At 32.8% G+C, this 24,574-nt stretch overlaps 9 protein-coding genes and 1 non-coding gene across 10 annotated transcripts; 3 read left to right on the top strand and 7 right to left on the bottom strand.

The window, feature by feature from the left end:
* Positions 1-1,869: 1,869 nt before the first annotated feature.
* Positions 1,870-2,958, bottom strand: RO3G_03462 (ADP,ATP carrier protein; the record flags this gene model as incomplete). The annotated part of the gene is made up of 4 exons (XM_067658052.1): positions 1,870-2,093; positions 2,162-2,457; positions 2,508-2,866; positions 2,923-2,958. 4 exons carry the CDS (start codon positions 2,956-2,958, stop codon positions 1,870-1,872), a joined length of 915 nt encoding a protein of 304 aa, XP_067514153.1.
* Positions 2,959-4,121: 1,163 nt separating this feature from the next.
* On the top strand, positions 4,122-4,566 carry RO3G_03461 (uncharacterized protein; the record flags this gene model as incomplete). The annotated part of the gene is made up of 3 exons (XM_067658051.1): positions 4,122-4,198; positions 4,272-4,306; positions 4,451-4,566. 3 exons carry the CDS (start codon positions 4,122-4,124, stop codon positions 4,564-4,566), a joined length of 228 nt encoding a protein of 75 aa, XP_067514152.1.
* A 2,914-nt stretch (positions 4,567-7,480) lies between these two features.
* RO3G_03460 (uncharacterized protein) lies at positions 7,481-10,476 on the bottom strand (the record flags this gene model as incomplete). Its single annotated transcript, XM_067658050.1, has 12 exons — positions 7,481-7,497; positions 7,604-7,712; positions 7,768-7,899; positions 7,954-8,232; positions 8,285-9,166; positions 9,217-9,363; positions 9,496-9,611; positions 9,665-9,844; positions 9,897-9,969; positions 10,030-10,128; positions 10,218-10,274; positions 10,327-10,476. 12 exons carry the CDS (start codon positions 10,474-10,476, stop codon positions 7,481-7,483), a joined length of 2,241 nt encoding a protein of 746 aa, XP_067514151.1.
* A 305-nt stretch (positions 10,477-10,781) lies between these two features.
* On the bottom strand, positions 10,782-11,438 carry RO3G_03459 (uncharacterized protein; the record flags this gene model as incomplete). Its single annotated transcript, XM_067658049.1, has 1 exon — positions 10,782-11,438. The coding sequence occupies one exon, from the start codon at positions 11,436-11,438 to the stop codon at positions 10,782-10,784; it is 657 nt and encodes a 218-aa protein (XP_067514150.1).
* A 592-nt stretch (positions 11,439-12,030) lies between these two features.
* Positions 12,031-13,331, bottom strand: RO3G_03458 (uncharacterized protein; the record flags this gene model as incomplete). The annotated part of the gene is made up of 5 exons (XM_067658048.1): positions 12,031-12,549; positions 12,604-12,659; positions 12,710-12,807; positions 12,942-13,051; positions 13,110-13,331. 5 exons carry the CDS (start codon positions 13,329-13,331, stop codon positions 12,031-12,033), a joined length of 1,005 nt encoding a protein of 334 aa, XP_067514149.1.
* Positions 13,332-13,646: 315 nt separating this feature from the next.
* RO3G_03457 (uncharacterized protein) lies at positions 13,647-14,375 on the top strand (the record flags this gene model as incomplete). Its single annotated transcript, XM_067658047.1, has 4 exons — positions 13,647-13,649; positions 13,698-13,842; positions 13,975-14,252; positions 14,361-14,375. The coding sequence occupies 4 exons, from the start codon at positions 13,647-13,649 to the stop codon at positions 14,373-14,375; spliced, it is 441 nt and encodes a 146-aa protein (XP_067514148.1).
* Positions 14,376-15,746: 1,371 nt separating this feature from the next.
* Positions 15,747-16,406, top strand: RO3G_03456 (uncharacterized protein; the record flags this gene model as incomplete). The annotated part of the gene is made up of 1 exon (XM_067658046.1): positions 15,747-16,406. One exon carries the CDS (start codon positions 15,747-15,749, stop codon positions 16,404-16,406), a length of 660 nt encoding a protein of 219 aa, XP_067514147.1.
* A 3,195-nt stretch (positions 16,407-19,601) lies between these two features.
* Positions 19,602-19,673, bottom strand: RO3G_19034. Its single transcript has one exon. It is a non-coding gene; the product is annotated as a tRNA-Glu (tRNA).
* Positions 19,674-20,346: 673 nt separating this feature from the next.
* Positions 20,347-21,726, bottom strand: RO3G_03455 (uncharacterized protein; the record flags this gene model as incomplete). The annotated part of the gene is made up of 7 exons (XM_067658045.1): positions 20,347-20,427; positions 20,485-20,541; positions 20,610-20,708; positions 20,765-20,894; positions 20,944-21,185; positions 21,246-21,387; positions 21,446-21,726. The coding sequence occupies 7 exons, from the start codon at positions 21,724-21,726 to the stop codon at positions 20,347-20,349; spliced, it is 1,032 nt and encodes a 343-aa protein (XP_067514146.1).
* Positions 21,727-22,089: 363 nt separating this feature from the next.
* Positions 22,090-22,912, bottom strand: RO3G_03454 (uncharacterized protein; the record flags this gene model as incomplete). The annotated part of the gene is made up of 2 exons (XM_067658044.1): positions 22,090-22,097; positions 22,267-22,912. 2 exons carry the CDS (start codon positions 22,910-22,912, stop codon positions 22,090-22,092), a joined length of 654 nt encoding a protein of 217 aa, XP_067514145.1.
* Positions 22,913-24,574: the final 1,662 nt, after the last annotated feature.

The raw sequence follows: 24,574 nt of genomic DNA, 5'->3' as shown, positions 1-24,574 counted from the left end.
GGATTGTTTTCTTTCATCTGAAGCAAAATAAATGGCTATTAATTGATGTGTTTCTACAAGATTGCTCCTTACCAGCAATAAGTATGAATTGTTGAGATGCTTGGGCTATTAATCTTTCTTGAAAAAGACACGCCCCACCTCCTTTAATAGCATCTAACTCGGGATCTATCTCATCCGCACCATCAATAGTGACATCAATGCTCGTATACCTTTTTTATAATCTTTTAGCATAATAAAAAGCTGCAAATGGTTTTGTTTTCAATTACTGTTCCAAAGTGCCTAGTCTCAAGTTATTCTCCAAAATTAACTGACGTGTTTGAAAACTAGTTGGAATGCAAACTACAGATTGAGCCAAGTTTGACTTTTTTAGTTCTTCGACAGCATATACAATAGTTGTACCAGAACCAAGACCGATTACGGAAGGTTTGGTGCAAACAATGTCAGCCATTGCTTTAGTAGCAGCCCACTTTTTCCCCCGCTCGGCTGTTTCTGTAGACAGTAATCTAATGGTACTTTTAAAAGAATAACATTTTGTCTTGTTTAAACTGCTGTTAATTAGAGAGATGCGCGAGAACATTTCAAGTCTTTGCAAAACTACTAGAGGTAAGGAAAGTAACAAATTCTGCTAAATAAATCACAGTAACGGAAAATAAAACAGAAAGAATCATAATTCTCTATCTTTTTGTAAAAGCAAATTTAGAGTAGAATGACAAGATAAAACAATACATAAAATGGTATATAGGTCATTTTTTATTCATGCTTGATATATACATCCATGCAAATGGTATACTGCTTGCTTTCGAAATGAAGAATAGGTATTGAAAGTAGCAAAACATTCCCCCCCCAACTTTTATGCCAATAAAGTCAATGAACCTTCTTACATAAAAATAATTTCATAAGCTCCAAGCTTTTTACATAGGCCATAGATGTTGATTGCCAAAATTTAAAACATGAATAGTACTATCCTTATGCTTTAGAGCAAAAGTTAGGAACTTGATCAATTTTTTCCAACTTTCTCAAATCAAAGTGGAAAAACCTATACTACACTTTGTTCAACCTGCAGAGTTAACGCACAGACTAACTCAAACGTTTAATTGAAGGTCGGTTCATTAAAAGTTTTCATTCGTTCATGACAACGAAGGCAGCAATCGTTTTCGTGTGAACAATCCAATCATCATTGCTATTCTGAATCTCAAGGTTGAGCTCTGCTACTAAAGATAAAGATTGTTTCTTTCCTATGCTTGTGAATTCTTTTTTCTTTTCTTTTTTTTTTCTTTTCCCTTGTCCCTTTTATATGAATCAGTAATAAAATCTTTAAAAGATAGGGCATACATATTCAAAATTCAAGCCCATTCTCCTCATTCTTGCATATTAGAATATTTGAGATTTCAAAGTAAAACGCTCACTTCGACTTTTCTCAAATAAATCAGTTTCCTTTTCTATGCATAACATTATATTTAGTCCAAGAAATATAATCAAAGGAGATGAAATAGCAAAAAGAAAAAAAAAAAAAAGGTAGTACATGAAAAAAAAACCTTGGACTGTAAGCCTGAAAAACTGCAAGTGTATGTAAAACCATAAATTGAGTAGATCAAAGCTGCAGTTGGGCGCAATAAAAGCCACAATTCGGAAGCGATCAGAGCCGAAATGATTTCGGTTACATCCAATATTTTAAGCCCCACAAAATAGAATCAAAAGAACTAAACTGTAAAGAGTAACAAATAATCTTATAAACACAAAAGCACAAGACTTTTTATTTTCCTTCATTTAAAATGTATTTTTTGGTTTAAATGGTGTTTGGTTTTATAAATAAAATTACAATAAAATCAAGCAGGCACAATTAAGAACTAGATTGTGTTAAGAAGCAACTTAGTACTTCTTACCGAACATCCAGACTTGGAGGTAATCGTAACCAGACAAGACACCAGCACCAGCAATGGCACGGAGAATGTTAGCACCAGCACCCTTGAAGAGAGACTTGGCACCTTCGTTGGCCAAGATTTCACGGAAACAGTGAAGAGAAGAGTCGTACTTGACGGCAGCACCGGAGGTCATCATCATACGACGACGGACGGTATCAATGGGGTAAGAGGCTAAGATAAAAAATTTTCATGTTAAAAACCCAGATTCAAAAACTCAATCGAAAAATTTTTTAACTTACCAAGACCGGAACCGGTGGTAACAGCCCAACCCAAAGCGAAGGTAGCCAAGAAAGAGTCTTGGAGAGTTTGAGGCATCAAAGGCTTGATGGAATCGTACATACCGAAGTAGAGACCACGGTAGACAATGATACCAACACAAGAGATGTTGAAACCACGGTAGAGACCGGCGATACCATCAGACTTCAAGGTCTTCTTGTAGACATCAACCAAACCGTTGAATTGACGTTCACCACCCTTCTTGGCAGACTTGGCATCGTTAGCAAGACGAGTACGAGCATAATCCAAAGAGTAGACGCTAAAGGGATAATGAGATAGAGTTCAACAAATGACATAACATATACTTACAAGAAGAGAGAAGCAGCACCAGCAGCACCACCAGAAGCCAAGTTACCGGCGAACCAGGCCCAGTAGCCATCTCTGTTCTTGTCCTTGTTGAACATACGCTTGAACTTATCCTTGAAGGCAAAGTTCAAAGCTTGAGTGGGGAAGTAACGGATAACGTTAGCAGTGTTACCTCTCCAGAGAGAGATGGCACCTTCGTCCTTCATGGTACGGGCGAAACAGTCACCAATACCCTTGTAGGGGGTAGAGAGACGACCTTGCTTGATCATTTCATCTTGGTTTTGGATCAAAAGCTTGATACGTTCAATGGGAGCAGCAGCAGTCTTGGAGACAGCAGCGGAAACACCACCCATAAGGAAATCCTAGAAGGACGTAGGTAAATAAAAGGAAAGCTGTAATAGAAATAACAAGTACTTACGATGATGAATTTGTTGTTGTTCTTCTCGGTGGCCATTTTGATACTTTTTAGATAAAGAAAGAAGGAGAGGGGAAAATCTAAAAAAAAGGGAACCAAAAAGAAAAAATTTTTTGCGACTTTTATAGTCTGTGGAAAGGCCAGGGGGGGTTGATTACGAACAGTCCCGTTCGGTGATTTAATTCATATCTCTTTATAAACTTTACAAAAATATTTAATAAAGCTGTTCAAGTATAAAATAAATGTACTACAAAAACTACAACTTCCTTTTCATCTTTTTTGTTTACAAATTCTTGATTTTGTTCAACATGAACAGCATCAGAAAGGAATACGTACAAAAAAATAAAAGCCAGTAAGAAAAAAATTTGATTGGTAACTTTTTTTTGTTTTGTTTATTTTCTTAAGGGGGAGTTTCAATATCACCCACAAATAATTTGTTTCTTCCTTTTTTTCCCTTTGAAATTATATCACCGCTCTACATTTACCTCGTTCTTCAGTTTGAAACCGAGTTTTCATATGCTTTTGTGTGTGCAGATCGAATCATTAAAGAACAAGACTTGACATTAGATACAATGACTATCGATAATCATTATAGAAAGCTTTTTCTATCTGCCTTTGAATCTGCGTAACATTTATAAACTCTTTTTGAAATTTTTTGATAACTTTATTCTTTTAAAAAAATGAGAATTACAGTGTTTCTGACATCAATAATAAGAAAAATTTCATTATCCAATTGAGAAAGATGAGTAAGATCAATATGTCTTATCACTGCTTGAAATTGATAATAGTAGCAGAGGTTTATATATAGACCTCTCTTTGGAAGAGTTTAACAACTTTGAGGAACAGACGGCTGAGATTTAAAATAGTTGATGTCAATGATGCATGGGGCAATCAAACTCGATGAAGCAATAGAGTTAATATAAAAGTAGCAAAAGATCTTGGACTAGACAAAAGAGATAAGGAGCAAGCCAAAGACAAAAATAATCGGCACAAATAAAGTATGAATGAAGTAAGCAAAAAAGCCCAGTTGGAAAAATTTTACAAAAAGCAACAAAACGTCTAATACAACTTACGGATTAGATACTAGTGAGCATACTGTTGATTTCATCTCTTTGATGATTGAAATTGTTCATGTGAAAGATATGGCAGTATAAATAGATACCACAACTTTTGATGTATATCACTTTCAAAAAAACTGTGAAATGAAGCTCAAGTTGAAAAGAAGAAAAAAGGCAGGGTTAAAGTGGAAATATCAAAAGAAGAACATATACTGTTTATCGTAAAATCTGTTGATCATCTTGTTCCGATGACTTGTAGGAAATGAGAAAAAATGCTAACCATAGGATATATAGGTACTTTATGTCAGAGCATTACATCTCTGAAGAAGGTAATGCCGCTATAAAGATGCTTCTAAAGCTGCAATCAAACGATTGATGGATTTTAAAAGTTGCGAGAAAGTTAGACATGAGCTAAACTCAATATACATTGATTGAATAACCATTTATAAATCTTTCAAACAAAAAAAAATTAGAAAATAATCGAGATGAGTGCTCAAGCGAGAAAAAGCGAGAGACCTGCGTAGAGATTACTTGTCACAGCAAACCCAAGGGCTACTTGACCTGGTTTTATTCAAAGGAATGTCAGTAGAGATGAGCTAGTCTTTGTATTACAACTTCTGTACGAGCTGGTCAGTATAATGTTTGTTAGTATCAGGTTCAAGACAACATGTATTATTTACCCCGGATGAAGAGTATACGAATTTTTCAACAACTGTTTTGACATTAGTGCGACGCGGATCATATTCTTGAGAAAAGCCATTGTATCAGAATGGATTAATTACCCCGGTATGAACTATGAAACTAACTGTACGTTTGTTAGTAAAGCTAACTTAATACGCATATACATAAAACCGACAAAGTAAAGAAACCGACAGAACAATAAAACTACAAAGCTGTCAATTTGCTTTCATACTCGTCCTTTATAAATCTTACAGAGAGGAGTTTTGATCAAACGCTAAGGTAAAGTAAAGCAGGACTGCCTGTCTGCTAATGATACCCTGAACCATAGGATCGCTGAACCAGCTAAAAAAGTAACTTGATCGGATTGTCAAGGTTAGATAAGACACTTGGTTGCGTTTTTCGATAGATGTCTAGTAGGCAAGATCAATCTTTAATAAGGCTATAAACACAGAGTTTATTGTTCATTGACAAATTAAAGTAAGTAAATTCAGTACTTTAATTCCTTTGTCTTTTTTTTTGTTATTAATCAAGCACAAATTAAAAATGTTAATATACAAACAAACAAAAAAGGTAGGGGTTCAGCGACTGATTCAACTGAATACTTATATCAAAGTCTCATTCAAGAGTGTCTCAAGATTCTAACAAACTAGTTTAAATTTTGAGTTCTGCACTAAGTCAAGACGATCCACAATGTCACATTTTCCTTGTTAAATACTTCAATGTCGTATGAAATTACTCAAGATCACCATGTACACTTTATTCCGAAGCTATTAGTATACTTTTGAGAAAAAAATTCATGAAAATAAAATAAAAAAAAATGGTGCAAAAGTAGAAGAAAAATTGGTGCAAAACATAGAATGATAATAGCAATAATGAGTACATATAATAAAAGAAAAAAATTACCAGGTAGTTTCTGTTCCTTTGTTCATAGAATTGATACTAACAATGCTTTTGAGTCATAGCATCATTTTGATTAATATCATTTTGATTAATAGTTTCAGCAGTAACATTATGAATAGAGAAACAAAAGTTAGATATTGAAAGGACTCAACAGAAGCACTTGTTAGTAGATCGTCAAAATATAGAATACCTAAACAAACACTCAAGTCATCAACCTCGATCCAAAATCCAAATAGTAAATAGCCACGGTTATTCTGTATCAAGGCAAAGAGATGAAGACGTAACTTCTCAGACTAGAAATAATAAGCATGAAAAAGGTCCTGTTACTTGTAACTTATTTTGGCCACCAATTCTCTTAAAGGGTTACAATAGCATTGCTTATTCTTTGTTATGGAATATATTGAAACAAAGCCAATGGCTAAACATAATTATGAGTATCAATAAATGAATAGAACGAAATGACAATGGAGCATTTTGTAGCATAATAGAAAAATTGGGGGTTACTGTGCTTTTGCAGATGTGCCCAAGACAAGGATCAAACAATAACTATTTTGGATGCTATCTCTTCTTATTGTATAATAAACATCAAAGAAGACCAAGGGAACTAGTCCCTTCGAAGAAAAGAAAGGTAGCGGGTGGTACTCTGGCTGTTGAAAATGCCAAAAGGGGAAAATGTAACTGGGTACTATAATTGCATTGCAAATGCTGTTGATATTTTGTATCAACAAGGGTGATTGAATAGCAGCTACATTGTTATGGAAAACATTCCTATTCACAAGGATACTGATTTTAGAAAATAAATTGAGCAATGCTGCTACTGTTATGTTTATCTTTCGGCTTACTCCCCTGAGCTCAGCCCAATTAAACAGTTTTGGACAGTTTGTAAAAGTAAGCTTAAAAGAAAAGAACTTTTACAGGAAGAAACATTGTCATCTAGAAGTGAAGATGCATACAGCAGATCCATTTGAGCGATATTCAAGGATTTTGTAAATATTCAGCTGCTAGATTCGAAGACTGTTTGAATCGTAAGCCAATGTAGCATTCTTTTTTTTTTCTGAAGGTGCATGAATAATTTGTGAAAACAATGCACATCATTTACAGTACGTCTTCACCACACTATTTATTATATTATCATTACATACAAGTAAATTTAGTGACTTCAATATATAAATTTATAGAAAACGTCCTTTGTATTCAACAAGCTCTTTCTTTTAACTTTACTAAACAAAGAGACTCAAGAGTCTCATTAATTGTCAATTTTGTATTTTATTTTATTTTTAATGAAATACAAACCACACATATACCGCCATTTCGATTATCAATTTTGAAGTATAATGACAAGTATAGAATTTGCTGTAAGGTTTTTCATAATCTATAAACAGATAAACCTTTATGGATAACTCGGTTACTAAAAACAGATTTCATTGTAGATTTTAAGCATAAAGCAGAAGAGTCAACTTCAAAGGAGTGGATAAATCTATGGATATAAGCTTTACGATTAATCCTTTCATAGACATGATCTTTGGCTCGGATTGTGATTCGTCTAAAACTGAGTGAGCTTGTATATGAGAGGCGCTTTTTATTTTTATTTTTCAAAAACTATAAACTTGACGACAAATTCTTTTTATTAAAAAAAAAGAACAATTTTTTCAAGAAATACTATATTATGGCATGTTATATGTTGTATAAAAAGTGCGTGAAGGGAGGAAGATGTATATGTACATGGTAGTGAATTCTAGTGAGTAATAATAGTGTGTCTTTTTTTTTAAAAATAAAACTGCTTTACATCATTTACACTAAATGATTCACCACAACTTGGACATCGTCTTTGTCTTGTTTCAATACGTACATCTAAACACTCTTTACAGAATGTATGCATACAACGCATCAAGACATGAGACTTTAGCCTTGTTTTACATGAATTACAATTCAATAAAGACTATACAAGAAGTGAATAAGAATCACATTATCTGTATCATTTAGTCTTACTCTGTATTCTTCTCGTTCTTTTCTCAGCTTCATTTCCGCAGGCTTTTCAATTTTACTTGAAGTACCCATTTTTCTCTTTAATATTTCTCTACTTTCTTCTAGACGGAGCCTTGCATGTGCACCTTCTTCTATCAATCTAATCTTTTCAAAAATAGATTTTTGAAGCTATATAAAAGTAGTTGAGAAAATAGAATTTAGTTCGTTTATAATGTGATTTTACCTCAGTGATTTTATCTTTTGAAACAAGCGCCTTTTCTTTTAACTTATCCAATAATGCTTTTACTTCATCATTCTTTTGTTTGTATACTTCATAAATAGAATTGCTTGTAGCTAGCTTGCGATCTAAACACGTCTATATATGCAAATACATTATTACTAGTGATCTTGATAAATTACTTAAACTTACAACTTGACTTGTTAAATTTTTTTCTCGTTCTGTCATTTGTTTAATATGTGCAAGTTGTTTTTCGATTTGTTTGTTTAATGCATTTGCAAGCATAGCATGAGCATCCTTCGATTTGTTTAAGGCTGTAAATATTTGACTGTATTTTACGCGTTCAGTTTGTAATCTCATTATTTCATCTTCCAATGAAGCAAGTTCTTGCACTTTTTTAATATTTTCGTCTTCCAAATCACCATATGCTTTTGCTACACTTTCGATCTCACTCAATAATTGTTTCTCTGTCTATTCAATAATTTAATACAAATGAAGCCATTCACTGTAAAAAAAAACTTACTGCCTTTAATGCTGATAGCCTGTTATTGACTTCAGAAATCACTGACTTTTCTTTTCGAATTCTGTCCTGCAGAGATGCTTCAAAGGTTTGTACGTCATCAATCGACAACAAGTCAAATTCATATTTTTCTTCAAATAATTTGGCCTTCAGTTGGAGTTGCTTTACTTGAAATAACCTTTCAAGCTCTTGTTCAATATTTTCTTGCGGGAATTTATTGCGAACCCTTTCCTTATATTCCAATACTTTTTCCTCCATCAATTTGAGTTCATTTTCGAGTGGCAAGAGTGAAGGTTCCTTTCCATTGGACACAATCTCATAGTATCCGCTTATTCCCGTATTGGCTGCCATCTTCTTTTGCAACCTGAGTAATTCTGTTTCAAGATAATTGACCCTTTCCTTTCTAGCATCCGCAATTGTCTTTAATTCTACAATTGACAGTCTACCGATCTCAGTCGAGGCCTTGCCTTCCTCAAGATTCATCTGTAAGGCATCTCGCTGTCCACGAATACGAGTGAGGTCCAAATCAAGTTTTTTCAATTGATCTTCCATCTCTTTAAAATGGCTCACTTGTTCATAATCCAAATCTCGAATGAACCGACGTCGATTACTAGACAGGTCCTCTACGCTAATTTGTAGATCGTGACAAATATCTGAAAGGTGATTGCATTTGTCCTTTTGATAAGTTCTTGATTGAAACAACTGCCGACACAGGGGTGCTTTGTATATTCTTGATTCGGGTACACAGACAAGATCCATTTGTAATTTTGTTATCTGTTGTTTTAAAACAATTCTGTCTTCTTTAATCATGTCAATTTCATGTAGTCTTTGCTCAAGCATTTGTTGTATATGAATCAGTGGATCTTGTTGAGAAGCTGTTTGACTCTGCTAAATGGTTAGTTTAATGAGAAATTGTTTCTTTTTCTTTGATTTACATTATAAGGTGTAATAGATCCTTCTCCGAGCCCAGTATTATAGGTTCCACTAGCATTACCACTACTACCACCTTCAATGTCCATTTTAACGTCCTCAGGATGATTAGAAAACTTTTTACTTTGCAATTTCTCTAAGTCGAGTTGTGCCTGATGTAAGTTAGTTTCAATCGTTTCTAGCTGTTTATTGAGAACTCTGCATTCTTCCTTCAACATTAAATGCTGATAAATCAAATTTATATCAGTATGATTGTACTCAAGTGTAAGCGTAAGCTTCCATACCTTGAAATTTTTTAATTTCAACTGATTCTTTATGTCTTGAAGAGATTGCTGGCCATTTGTCCAAACAGATAATACGTCTTGGTGCCCTTGATGAACATCTTTTAATGATCCGTTTTCTATAACAATATAAGCACATACGTTATAAAATCTATTTTTCCTTTTTCTTTACCAAAAACAGAATCAAAGCCAGTTATAATTTGTTTTCTTTTGGCAATCCAAGTTTTAACAAGTTGATTCAGTTTTGAAATAGTCAAGTCCACAAAGTCTTTTTTTCTACAAGCACTCAACATGTTAGGCGTTAATTCTGTAAGCCATTCTTCTTCAAGTACATGTTGAAATTCGGTATTATCTAAACACACGTATAAATTATAATGAAAAGACTAAAGTAAAATATTGCTTACCAATATTCATTAATGAAGTTTCACCAAAACTCGACATTCCATCTTGTATTATATTTGATAAGAATGTTTGAAGCTTTTTGTTTGTATTTATTAGTATATCTAATGACTTGGGTGCTTCTTTTTTTTTCTTTACCTTTTTGAAAGAGTCTTCCCAAAGCCTCATGTACTCTTCATTTGACAAATTATTAGCCTCAGCTTGTTCAACATATTTTTTCCATCTATTAGCCGATCTCTAAGTTACAAAGAAAAAAAGAAAAATATAAATTAGTACAAGAAAGAAGAAGCATTACGAAATAAGACGCGGTTAACAATACAAATTACCAAATAATCTTTCCACTGTCTTAATATAGCTTCTTTACGAAAAGCTTCCAAAGGTTCCTATAGCACGACCTTTAATTTATAAAATTTTGAAGAAATTTCTAGTTTTTACCTTGAATGTATCTGCTGATTCTTCAACATCTTCTTGATCATCTGTAGAAGATTGTTGAGTCATGAAGCGTTTCTTTGGAGGGGGCCTTATAGAGACACCTTGTTCATCCGTGTCACTAGAGCGACGTTTGTTGTCTTCTATTTTGGCCATGAAAATATTTGTATACAAGAAAAAGAAAAAAAAAGTGTTTCTAAATTGGTTCGCAGTCGAACAAACCCCCTCCCCTCTCATTTTCCTAAAATCACCCCAATACTTTTATTTTATTTATGAAACATAGACAAGGGAAATTAAATATGAGTGCTTTTTTTTTTTCTTTCATAAAGTAAGTTATTATTATAATACATGTAGTTTATAAGTTTTTGTTTTATTTTAGAGCTTTGAGTTTTTAGTCTGTTTAGTATGTTTTATTCTAAAAATAGTTGATTTAGCATTTTTGATAACCCATACTAGTTTTCTTAATCACTTTCATCAAGCATATCTTGCTCTTCTTCTTTGTCTATTTGAGCAGATGTATCATCATTTTCCTCTTCTTCAGCATCAGTATCATATTCTAAAGGATCCTCATCATCATTATCACTTGGTTCAAAATTTTCATCTTCTTCTGAATCCTCTTCCTTTGCATTTTCTTTATCTGTCGCGTTTTGTTCATCCGTATTATTATTCTTTATAGGCGCCCTTCTTTCTTCTGACATACTTTGATCATTGATGCCTGCCTTCTTTATATATCCATCAATAGGCCCAAATTCCTCTTGAGAAATCATTGAGAATTCCACCGTTTCATGCTCGCCTTCCTTGATTGCTTTAAATCCTGAATTACCATAGATAGGTCCCTTCAAACTCAAAACTAAATCAAATGTACGTTGTGTGATACTCGTAAACGCATTTCCCGCCAAACTCGACAGCGGGAAAAAGAGTGTGGGCTTTTTGAATCCGAAGAGAATACCAGTAGGTAAAAAGAACAAATATCCATCTTTAGCCTTCAGATAGGCAGCCACGGAGATATCTTGAGAAGGAAGTGATATTGGAATACGAGCGTAGGTTGTTAAGAGTTGAGCAATCTCTTTATGTTTATCTGCCGTCAAGGTTTGCGATTGGTTGCTGGCTTGCTCCATTTTGATGTCACCTTTATCTTGTGTATTGAAAACAATGCAATCTTCATTTTTAAGAAAGAGGACAAACGTAAATGACTTGTTGGTCTTTTCGGGTGTAGGTACACAGGCGCCCAGTGCGAATTCATCTAGGCTGTACTGAGACTCTATTGTTTCTAGTTTGGCATTATATAAAATCAAGTGAGAAGATGTGATGATCAAATCGTATTTTTTTCTTGCGGGTGATCCAAAAGAGAGATCAGATAAACGAAACACTTGGTTGTTTTGATCTAGTTTACGTCTTTTTGCTTGTTTGCCATTATCTTTGTTTTCATAGTAGGATATTAAACGCTCAATTACATTAGCACTATCTGGATGTGTTGCTACTAAATCTTTCACAGATTGTCGTAATTCAACATCCTCTATACTGCTGTCTAGCCTGATCTCCATTTATTATTCAAATTGAAAAAAAAAAAGAAAAAAAAAAGAATTAAAAAAGACGACAAGTGACTATTTTTAAGCACGCATATAACGCGTTATTTAGTACGCGATGCTCTTTTTAATAATATCATAGTGAGCGATTTTCCTTTATTTTATAGTACGAGATTAGAAGTATTTATTGTAGGTGATGAAGAGCAGCCACATAAGTAATATTGATAAGCTTTATGAAAGCAAGTACAAGAGGCACATAGAATAAGAAATATAACCAATAACCAAAGCATTCTCTGACAGTATGTTGTAACTTGATAGGGATCTTGATTGTTCTATCTCTTCTATAGCATAGTTCATCCTCATCTTCAAGTATAGGTTCCTCTGGGAATTTTCCGTGTTGGTTATAATATATCAGTCTTTTATCCTTCTCTGCCCAACGATCAAATAACCATTGAGTGAATTGAACAGGGTCTGATGGTAAGGTATCAATACGGTATCGACGTACATGGATATGAATTTTGTGTGGACCATTTCTATCACAGAATATCCGTTTCATCGTCATTACATCTTCTGGGTTCTCTCCAGCTGGAATATCTGGGTATCCTATCGTAAGGTCATATAACCATTGAACTTTATCGCCCAAGACGTCTTTACACAATAATAATCCTGTTGTCCTTGGCAATAGAGCAAATTTATAATCATCCTATTAATATATTTAGTTGCCTAGTTACGTATTCATATTAACATTCGTAGTTACCATGTTAAACTTTTGTGCAAATGCTTTTGATCTTGCTCGAGTGTCATCCGAAATAACTATAAAAGGAAATTTATATATTTGCACATTTTGTAACAATTAATGTTACCTGTTCCTTCTGGGAATAAAACTAACCACATTGGATTGTCTCTCTTTTTTGCTCTTTCCAAATTCTTAATAACTGTGTCTTTGTCATGCTCTAATCTTCTTTTTAAAAAAATGAATTCAAAGAATTTCATTCCCTACACATTATTTAGTATGAGGCACCTTTAAACCGGAAAAATGATTTACCCTATGTTTATTGTTTTAGATAACAGTAAAATGTATTTGTTTGAACTTACGTTCCATAGATGGGAATTAAACTTAAACTATGTTTCAACATGATTTTTAATGATCCATGTGCTTTAGATAAATAAGCCAAGAACCATACATAGATCCAATCCACCAATATCTATTACATAACTGCTCAGCCCATACATACATATAATACCACAGTATATATTTCTAACCTGATGATTTGCCATCATAATAAGTTTATCCGGAAAAGAAATACCAATCACTTCACCACTCTTATTACGGCTTAATAATCTTTCTAATCTGTCTTCTTCGTTGTCATCTTCACCGTCAATTTCATTTTCACCTCGAGTACAGCTTTCATCCAGTGTAATAATCAAATCTCCTGGCGCAAACAATCGCATCATGAAAAATAAATTTTGTGCCCACTGTCGCATGATATGGGCCTGGCAATAATAATATAGCTTTTTGGAGACTGGCCATACAAGTAAAAATAAAAATTGTATTCCAACAATAAGCGTTGATTGACACCATAATCCTAGTCCAAAAGCAGAGCCATTCAATACTGCTATCACTCCCATATTATAAGGAATAAAAAATAAAAAAAAAGAGACGGAAATTGTCTTGCCATCTTTTTTCCCTTCCTTCATTTCTGTGCTGTTGTTGAATTGATGTGACTGTATGTAAATCCCGTCAATGTGGCTGAGAGAAGAAGAAAGAAGGAAAAAAAATGCCTTTTAAGCTTGCATAAAATGGTAATGAAAACATAAAAAGAAATCAACAGGAACTAATGATAGTTTTAGGGAAATAAAAAACTCACATTAAGAACAATCAAAAACAGAGATGCTATACATCCTTATTCTAGAAAGGCACAACAATTGTCTCGTGTCTATCAACGTAGAGAAAAGATGGCCAAAAAAGAAGCTCAAAAATCGACTAATCCAATTGGTAAATTGAAAACTTGATATATAGAGCTTTATCACTCAAACTTTTCTGTAGGAGATAGATGGATTTGGTTTAGATATGCCTTTGATGAGGAAAAGAGTGCGGCAACCAAAAAGGAATTGTATGAATTAATAGAATTATATTTGGCTCGTCATGATGAAGAAATAGAACAATTAGAAAACGATCGATGCAGAGGACACAGAAAACCAAAATCACCACGTCAAGATCTTCTAGAAGCATTAAAGGAAAGAGAAGCAAACGAATATGTCTCTGGATTAGAGTTACCCGATTTAACAAACGGAAAGACATTGAAATTACTAAGAGAATGGGACGGAGATAAAAATAGTATGTCCCGTATATCAACTATAAGAATACAGAAGCCTACAAAAGAGGAACAAGATAAACCGAAACCAGTAACAACAAAGACGAAAAAAATAACTGATATGATGGATACCGCATAAAAAATAATGTGTAAAATAAAACTAAAATGGAAAGAGATTTTTCTAGATTATTCTTAATAGTATGATTGGTACTAGTGTCAGCAATATAACAGAATTTGGAGGCTCTCTAACTAGGACGTGCGTTATTCTAGTTTTTAGAAATAATTAATTTATATAAAATCGGCCTTAAGATACTGGATTATCAAATGTGTGAACTGTGTGTATATCTATCATTATTATTTTATTTCTCGCATTCTCCTTACTTGTATAAGCCAAGAAGAACGACTTTAATAGTTGTAATAAAAAGGGGGCGACAATGTATAGAAAATGGCATTTTCAAAATATGCAAACCCCTTAAAAGTTACATTGGCCATTTGCTTTTAACGCTTCCCTAAATGATGGTACCTATGGCCCCACATAAGAATGTCACAAAATAAATTGAATTTTCAGAATTTTAGTTAAATGTGAAGGAGTTAAGGGGAGCTATCGACCAATCCCAATTTTATCACCAATCTTTTACATTGTAACAAGCACAATGTCAAACAAGGAGAAAGGAAGCAACTAATAGATCCATCCGAATACTGTGTAACTGCTCCCCTTTTAAAATAATGTCTCCTTTTCTCTCCTCTTCCTATCTTTATATAACACTTTGGTAAATTTAACCATATATTTGCTTATAGAAGAAAAAAAAAGATTGTGATATTAAATGAAAAACGTGTTTTATGTAAGAAAGAAAAGGAGATTGAGGCATATAGCCTAGAGCCTCTCTCCAGAAGTAACCATATTGGTTACATTTGTACACACGCAAACACACATCTGTCATACTTTTCAAGCACGCGATAAACAAACCATCTAAGCTTCATAAACAATGTATTTATTAAGAGAAAGAAAGGCAAAGAAAAGAAAAAACGCGCTTGTTATATGATTACTTGGGCCATTCATTTTATATGCAAAAGCACGTATTAATATTCTAGGCTGTCTTGTTTTCTTTCTATTTTCTATCACATTAAAGTTTGGGAGGTGGATTAGGGGATAAGCATACAAAGTTGAAGATCATTGGTTATTATGATCGATGATACTCTTGTTAAAAAATGCTTAAAACAAACTGCTATAGCTTCTATATAGAATTTCTGTTAATCAACAGTCAACTTTTTCCTTATTTCTTAATTGAATTTTTTTTTATTTTGTTGCTCTCAGTTATAGCAGCCCCTTGTTACTATGTGTTTTCAGGGGATAGCACACTGTTTAAATTAATTATAAATACGCCTCACATTTTTTTTTCTTTTTCAGTCTCTTTTTCTCCATTATTATCATCATCATCATCTCTATACATACACACTTATTTATATGACATACCAACCACCAGTTTATATCGTACATAATCAAGAGAATCCTTATATTCAAGAAAGTGAACGACTCCCCTTGACAAAAGAAAATCTAATCAACCTCAGCCAAAGCACGACTGTCATGTCTAATGAAATTTTGGAGCGTTACTGTCAAGAAATCAGCCGTCCTGCAAGGTATGATAGACATCAATCTTCAGTTACAACAACAAGTCCAGATACAGTACTTGCATCTCCTCGACTACTTCCATTCCCGTATCACAATGATTCTTTATTTCTTCCGACTGCTGAGCAGCTCCAGTATAATTTAACCACCTCTTCATCTTCATCATCTTATTCTCAAACCGAAATATCCAGTTTGTTCTCTTCTAATTTACCCATCTCTTGCCCACATTCAGCCGTTCATATCAAAAAATGCCGAAGCAATAACGGCAGTAGCTTTTCCGCAAGTCGCATCAGTCCAGAAAGAAGGTCATTGCCAGCAAAAATGGAACACTCTCTTAAGCCACGCCATTCAACTGTTAGTGGGTGTACTCGGCAAACCTCTTTTCGTTCTTCTACTCACTCTACAGCATCTTCCATTTACAAGGAGTCAAGTAGTGATAAAAAGCCTTGGTTAAAACGTCTTTTGAAATTCTTGAGTAAAAACAAAAGTAAACTGAATCGTAAACAACCACTTCAAAATCAACCGAAAAATAAATTGGACCAAGTCTGGTTTTGTCAATTCGCAAAGAACCCAACCAATTTCATTGAAAATCAGCAACTGATAGTAACTGTATCCTAGTTAAAAACCTACTTATTCGCCCAGTTCATTCATTTCTTTTTTATTACGAAAGTTATTTATGCCACACATACACAACACACACAATCATTTCTTACCTCATGTGCAAGTACACAGCCAAACATGTTTATATACAATTGCATGTTATTCTTTTCGCATGTTTATTCCTCACCATATGAATTCTATAATACCCTCACATACAGTTGCACATATAACCCTGAAGAATACTCTCCCCCCCCCTTTTTTTTTCTTTTTCATTTGTATAATATATCCTCAACCGGTATCCCATACAATTAATAAATAAAATTACTCACGTATTTATTATTACTCGAAAATGGCTGTTGTCTTTTGCTTTATTTTTCTTCCGTAAATAATCAATAAAAGATCAAGAGAGTTAGCAACCAATGTTATCAAAAGGAGAACAAGCTTAAAGGGGCTTTTATTAAAATGATCGAAGTTTTGATAGTTATTAAAAATAGGGGGAAGGAAAAATGGAGTTCCTTTATATTTGCCAAGTTTAGATGATGTGCATTATTCATACTGAACCAATACATCCAATACTAATCAAGTAATTATTCATATTTATGTAAACAATGCCTAAGTTGACGATGGATAGCAAGGTATTAAATTTCTTCAACACTTGACCGTCTCTATCATTCTTGTTAAGCTTTTGCGACAAAATAATATTTTAAGCATATACATATGTTAATTATGAACACACAGCTTAATAGTTGTTTAATCTGTTTTCGATAGAGATAATAACTTTTTATTATCAAGCAAACTATACTTTTATTTGAAACACCAATAAAACAAAGTATTTTAATTTAAAGAATCAATATATAATGTCATTACGTCATATTTGTTCCTCTTATTACGAGCTAAATAAGCCAATAAAGTTGACAGAATATTGCAATCAGTGATGTGGTATTTCTTACTCTTGATAGCTTGTAGCGTAAAGTAGAGTCGCATTGAAAAAGATTTGATACTAGATCAAAGGCTTAAGCAAAGGTTAATATCAACAGTAATGTTGAATGTTTGAATCAAACAATTTGAAGTTTAAAGTGTTAAAAGGCTTGAATTAATATCATGTATGTTTGGTTATTTATAGTATTGACCACCAGGTCTTGTATTGTAGATCAAACAATTGAAAGGCAGCAAGAGTTTTTTTGATAAGATGAAATCAGTTAACTTTAATGGAATTAGTTGTTTTTTTTTTTTTTTTTTTTTTTTTTTTTTTTTTTTTTTTTTTAAGATGTGATAATTTGTCAAGTCATATTGGTGTAGTCTCAATATATAAGTATTTCATATAAATCTTTGGTAAAAAATGGCTTAGTTTAAGAAGATAGCTGTGTTATATTGAAGTGAGTACTGCATTTTTTTTTTTTTTTTGAATAGGTTATGCTTTTATTCAAGAAAAAATAAGATGATTTGCTCTGATAAAAAGAGATACAATAAAAGTTGTTAGTTTCAAAAAGGATTGAATTATTTTCAATTGTAAGTAAAGATAGTAGAAGTATTTAATAAGAAACTAACGCTTGAGATTTATTCGTAAATTCAAGTGAGATAAAAAAAAAAAAAACCAAAAGTCAAAAGCGAAGTCAAAAAAGAAGAACATTGAGCCTCGGAATCGAGATTAATAAGGGGGCTTTGAGTACTTCAGTAGGACCAGTAAAAAAAAAATCAGAACTGATGTTGCCATTTTTATTGTTATAATATCTAAAACGGCCCCTTTTTTCTAACATAAAAAACTTCAAAATAGAAATAAAAATAAGTGAAGCGAAGTGAAATGAAGGATGTTTATATATCTATTTGTTTGTATTAAGTGACCACCAGATCTTGTTTAGTAGATCAAACTGTTTTGAATAAAGTAAAACAACAAGATAAAAAAAAGGGAGTACAATGAAGTATATTAGCTTCAAAGGATTTGACTTGCTTGAGTTATAAGATAAAGATCAAAGAGTTTTAATGAAAAGAAAGGTGCTTAATTTATTTGGATAAGAGATATTTCAAATTTATGCAAAATAAAAATTGTACAAAAAATAGAATGTTATAATGTTACTGTGTATATGTCGTAGATTTTTAAGTTATTTGGGTAAAATGTGCTTGTAAAGCTTGGTTATAAGGTTAAGATTGCCTTGTAATTTGTTGTTTATATAGAATTTAAGCGGATGCTTGTTAAGTAATGACCACCAAATCTTATGTGTAAGATCAACGATGTTTCTTGATAAATGTTAAAGTAGAGTAAAAAGTTTAAGTGAACAGGGATTTTCATGTTAAAGTTTGTTATTTATTGAGTAAAAATATATGATTTATTTAAACTGACTAACAATTTCTTCACAAAAAGATGGGATATATATATATTGTAATTTTTCTTCCTTTAATGACTTGTAAGAGTTTATGGTTTTGAAATAGAATAAAGTTGATAAAAAGAATAAAAAATAAGACTTGAGTTAAAGTATTGATAATGGATTCGCTTGTTGTGAGTGACCACCAGATCTTGTTAAGTAGATCAGACTTGTTTGTAATAGTTTAATAAAAGGTTTGAAAGTGTTTACAATGAAGATAATTTGCTTCAAGGGACTTGTCTTGTTTGTGTTTTAAGAGTGTTATACCAAAAGATTCAGAGATAAAGATATTTGATTTATTAGTTATTTATATAAAAAAGAATATAAGATAAGTAAAGATAAGAGAAGTCAAGAGAAGTGAAGTAAAATAGAAATAAAAACTTGTCTATTATATAGACAAAGGAAAATAAGGCTTCATTTTTGAAGTAAGGTTCGACTTTTGAAATAAGATTTGATTTTTGAAATAAAGTTCAAATATTGAATAAGGTTCGAAAATTTGAATAGATTCAATATAGTAATTCACAAGACGCAATCATTATTGGCACCAATATTATCATTTGCTTCGTCACAATATGAATAATTTTTTTTTTTCTTTTTTACTTTTCTTATTTTTTTGACCTTTTTTATTTTTGCGGCTATTATTATTTCTTTGACAATGGTTATTAAAACAACTTAAGTTATTTTAACAATCCATGTCGGAGTTGCCTTGTGCTTCGTCCAAAAAGAGACCATTCTCACACTAGCTTTAAAAAAAAATCGAAGTTGATATTCCCATTCTTATTCATACAGTAGTTTGTCAAAAGTCAAGATCTGCATCTTTAAAAGCAACGCCAATTCCAAAAGCAAAAGATATTTCCCTGACGGGGAATTGAACCCCGGCCACGTCGGTGAGAGCGACGGATCCTAGCCACTAGACCATCAAGGATTCTCTTGCTTCTTTAGGTTTTAATTTTATATGTTGTTGCATTGTCCGAGCCGGACTTTGCGCGGACCGGATCTTTGTGACGCTCTTTACTTGCTTTTTTTTTTTTTTTTTTTTTTGAAGTATGAAGCTCTGTTAGTGATAATATGAACACTACTGATATTGGAGTAAGGCGGAAATTTTTTATTACAAAAAGCAAAGATTATTATACTGTTTTTCATGTCCAGAGTAAAATAATTTTTATACTCTCGCTGTTTTTCTTATTTTTATATTTCATAAAATAAAACAATCTGAGATGATGAATATGGGAGAAGTATACTATGTAACATATAATCAAGGCCAGAATCATTTCGAAGAGATGCGCATAGTATATGTCTCCTAAAGGGATTATCTAGGCTTTTTATTAGACCTTATCAAATGAAAAATCTATCACTAGTCTATTCTTTTGGCGATGAAAGAATTGTTGTGTCATTGACGTTATATTAAAAAAGCTGAGTCTGGTAACTGCAAGCAATGCTATCTTTTTTAATCTCGTGTTTTATCTTTTAGGATAACCAAACTATATTTTTGATTGTTTATTTATTTATTTTATTTTTTAAAAAAAAAAACTATTTCACAATATTAAAATGAGAGTTGAGATATAAAGTGAATGAATGAATAACAGCAAAAGCTAACTCTATTTTGTAAATCTTTCTTTGTAACGAACCCAACTATAATAACCAGATCCAAAGAGGGCTAAAAGAATACCCAAAAGATTCTAAAATTTAAAAAAATAAATTAGATTTCATTTTTAGGCAAGTGATCTACATCATACCAAACCGGAGATTTCATTTTGGAAGATCATCACTGCTAAAATAGTCTGGACACAGGACTAATTGGGAATAATAAAAATAACGCATTTAATTGGATTAAATTAAGTAGTATTAAATATTGATTTACCTTGGCTGTTCCACTAATTGTATTTGTCAAAGCAGACGTGTACCTGACCTGCAAGAACATGGCAATATTGATAGCAAACCCTGTTATACCTGTAACGGTCTATTGTCTTTTGTTAGATTCTCCCTTCTTCGTCTCTCATACACGCTCTTTTTTACCATCAAAATCCAGAAACCGATATCATAAATTGCTTCGGATGTTTCAACAATTTCAGTAATTTCACCAGATATTAATACAAGAACAGAAAGGTAAATAATGGCTGTGGTAGTATTATAATGAAGTAGCTTCCTATTTCTTGAGTCAGTACACATACCATCACAAAAAAAAATCCTCTTACCAGTGATTGTTGTCTACTACACCTAATGTCTTTTGTACATAAATACCATAGAGAGCTACAAAAGCAGAAGAGCCAACACCGTAAACGACACCAGCCCATGAAAAGTTGATCTCACCATATGAGCCAATAGCAAAACCAAAGAAAACAATAGCACAAGCAAAAAGAGCAGGTGTAGATGTCTTTTTACCAAGGATAAGATACGTGAAGAGGATAGTAAAGTTAATAGATAATGATCTAGCAACCTATATTCAAGCAATATAAGTAAATATGATGTACATAAAAACGTTTTTCTTCGTGCATACCTGGTAAAATGTGATTTGAACGTATTTTAAGCATAAGTTGTTTAGCACCAACATGCCAACATAGACAGCAGTTAATGGTGCTACTTTCTTTGCAATTGTGTTATCATACTCATAGGGTGGGATGATACTAAATAATTTGTTGCTGTATACACAAATAAAATAAGTATACAAAGCCCTTTCCCTTTATTCTATTCTCTTACCGTTTGCCTACTTCAGACCAAATAATCAATATAATCAAGGCAACAACCAGTTGATACCATGTGACAAAGAGAGCAAAAGGGAACTTTGTTGAACCACTCATGATGATCTTGTTCAAGAAAACCACAGACAGTGAAATGATAAAGTAAAAAGCAACAACAGTAGCAATAAGGCTAACTGGATGTTCCTTTTCGACGGGCTTGTTTTGAACAGGAGGAGGTAAAAAAGCTTCCTCGGCTTCATCTTGATCTTTACTCCTCATCGGGATGTCACTGTTGCTCATCTTAATACTGAAACAAAAAAGAAAAAAAAAAAAAAAAAAAAAAAGGAGAAAAAAAAGTTATAAATAGCCCAAAAGCGGAACTAAAAAATTATTTTTAAGCCATTGTATGTTGAATTGAAATAAACAGTACAGGGTGAATGTTTATTATATTATTTACATGGTTTATAATCAATAAAATAAGGAAGTTAACTATAATATGTGTGTTTCTTTACAATTTGTAAGGGTGCTTCATTTAAAGTAGAGACTGGAGTTGTTCCTTCATACTGGTAACAACATCGTGGGCTGAGTGATTTTGTGACAAATTGGCCAAGTCATTCATAAAGCCGATGCATAAAAGCATATTTGCTTTGATTCGATTAAGCGTTATTGTACTGCAATCATATAGTTCATGCTCAAATCGAATTGTACGTAACAGAGTATGCCAAGCGTTCATAACCCATCTCATGTCAATAAGACAGGAATAATCATGGGTATGCAAGAATTGTATCAAACGAACAGTGTTTAACGAAGCAATGATGGCTTTTTGGATGTATGGCATACTGATTCGAATTGCACTGGGATTCATTGCAATGATGAGTTCTCTAAAATATTCATCCTCGGTTCCTTCATAAGTTTCCATAAAATCTTTTATGTGGTAACTCTTGATGTGCTTCATTTTTGTTAATAATTTTGTCCAAAACAAGCCATTTTCATGTTTCGCGTCGCATATATCAGGCAATTCATTCTCTATCTTATAAAAGTGTTCCAATAGTTTATCTGCATCTATTAACATTTCCTTAGGTGATTTAGGAAAGAAAGACTTGGAAGCAATTATATATTCATTGTAGACTGTCAAGGTTGTTAGGAATCCAAAAGGAGAAGAATGGCCGCATTCGAGTTCAAGTATAGTGAAAAATTCAAGATCGCTTATATCCTCAAACAAGGGTAACGAAAGCTTGAACTCTGTAGATAATTCGTGCTTGTACCAGTGATGCATAGCCATCTCAATATGGTGTGTAAATGCACCAACAAAGGCAGGGAGATCAGGCCCAATAGCCATCTTGGCCGCATGTTTGATATGGTCGTGAAGTTTATAAATCAAATTCTTCAAATGGATGTGTTTGAGTTCTAATTCGGAATCATCGTCTGTGGGTTGAACAAAGCTGTGATCGGGATTATTTGGAAATGATAGTAATTTACGAATCATCTTTTGTTTGTCGCTTTTTTGGTTAAGTATGTCATTTAGTTCTAGTATGTGTCGAGTATGACAAATATTTCGATACAAACGATTAAGCAATTTTGCTTCAGGTGGCCCGTCCTTCTTTTTCATTGCACTTTCATATGACGGTAGTAGCGCGTTGTAAATAGTTTCAGCCATTGACAAATATTTCAATGATTCATCGTACTTTTTCGCCTTTACTTTGTATGAAGCCATAAAAACATAAGTTGTAAGTACTTCTATATCCATTTCATCAAATCGATCTGATATAAGGTTCCTAGATTGTTCAAAGTAATAGAGCGCATAATCAGATGCTGTATTGGCTGGAAGTATTTTTGAAATGTGTTTACATGGACGTTGGCATATATCACTGCAAAGGGCCATGACTGCAGGCGAATTCAAAATGCTTTGCTGATCCGACATGAATAGTTTAATAAAGCTACGAACATGGATTGAGAACCGTACTGTATGAATACATTGAATGTAGGCGTGGATCAATTGAAGAGTAAGTGTATTTAAAGTATCTACCGGGACGACTTTAACTTCTTCGCTAGTTTCATTTAGTAATAAAAATGTTTTGTTTTTTATCATTGCTTTCAATCGACTTTTTCCATATTTTCTCCACATTACAATTGAAAGAGTATCCGTGATTGCAGTTTTTGTATGTAATGAGATATGAGGGGATAATAAAGGATACTCTGCTTGTTTCTGCGTTGCCAACATATTCCTTAGACTACTCATTAATTCTGAATATGAGTTTACATAAGTATCAATAATCAAATGTCCGTTCTTCAGTGTCAATTGCCATGGTTTAGTCTCCTCTTGTTTTGTGATGCTTGCTTCCATTTGATTATACTTTGCTATCATAAAACTTTGGCTTGCTTTTTGATACTGACTTTTTTGATCTGTGTTTTTATCATTTTGTTTGTTTGTTTCTTCATCTTTAGGTATCCTATAATCTTGCGAATATAACGATACAGGTGATGGATAGTCAGTTTCCACTGTTGTTTCAGCACTATGGTGAGAAAAGTTCTTGTTTTGTGCCAGCTTTAAGGTATTCATTTCACTTTCAATTGTGACCATTTGATTTTCCAAAAGTTCAATTTGTTCAATGTATTCAATCTCTTGCAAATATTCCAAGTCTTTGGGTGATGGTAATATGGTATATACACATTGTGTACCTAGTTTAATACATCTTTTGCAATAGTTAGTACAATCAAAAAGTCTCTCTTTTTTTCTGTAATCCTATTTACCTTTCACAAGGATTTCCATAAGAACACTTTCTTTTTCTTTGTCGACAACTATTACAAGGTGTCTTTTTTATGGAAATATTCGTTAATAAATCGGCCATATTTTCTTTGGAAGACTTCCGCAGCAAAAAGCTCCTTTTTTGTAAAAAAAAAAAAAAAAAAAATTAAAAAATAAAAAACCGATTTTTTTTATCAGATTATGACGAAGAGCCAATCAATAAGCATAAACTCTAGATGGACGTACACGTATTTATGAAAATATTGTTATATTCATAAGTTAATTTTTTAATTGAAACACACTTTTTTTTTTGTAAACTTCAAATGATTCACATGGATCTATGTCCTTTTGATTTTCTGTACACTTTTATAGGTTGAACCTTCATGGATCTATCAAGAGTTT

The sequence above is a fragment of the Rhizopus delemar genome, genomic scaffold, assembly GCF_000149305.1.
Source record: "Rhizopus delemar RA 99-880 supercont3.2 genomic scaffold, whole genome shotgun sequence".
In the NCBI taxonomy this organism is placed as follows: domain Eukaryota; kingdom Fungi; phylum Mucoromycota; class Mucoromycetes; order Mucorales; family Rhizopodaceae; genus Rhizopus; species Rhizopus delemar.
Note: the sequence above shows the minus strand (reverse complement) of the source record. Positions and strands in the feature narration are given on the sequence as shown.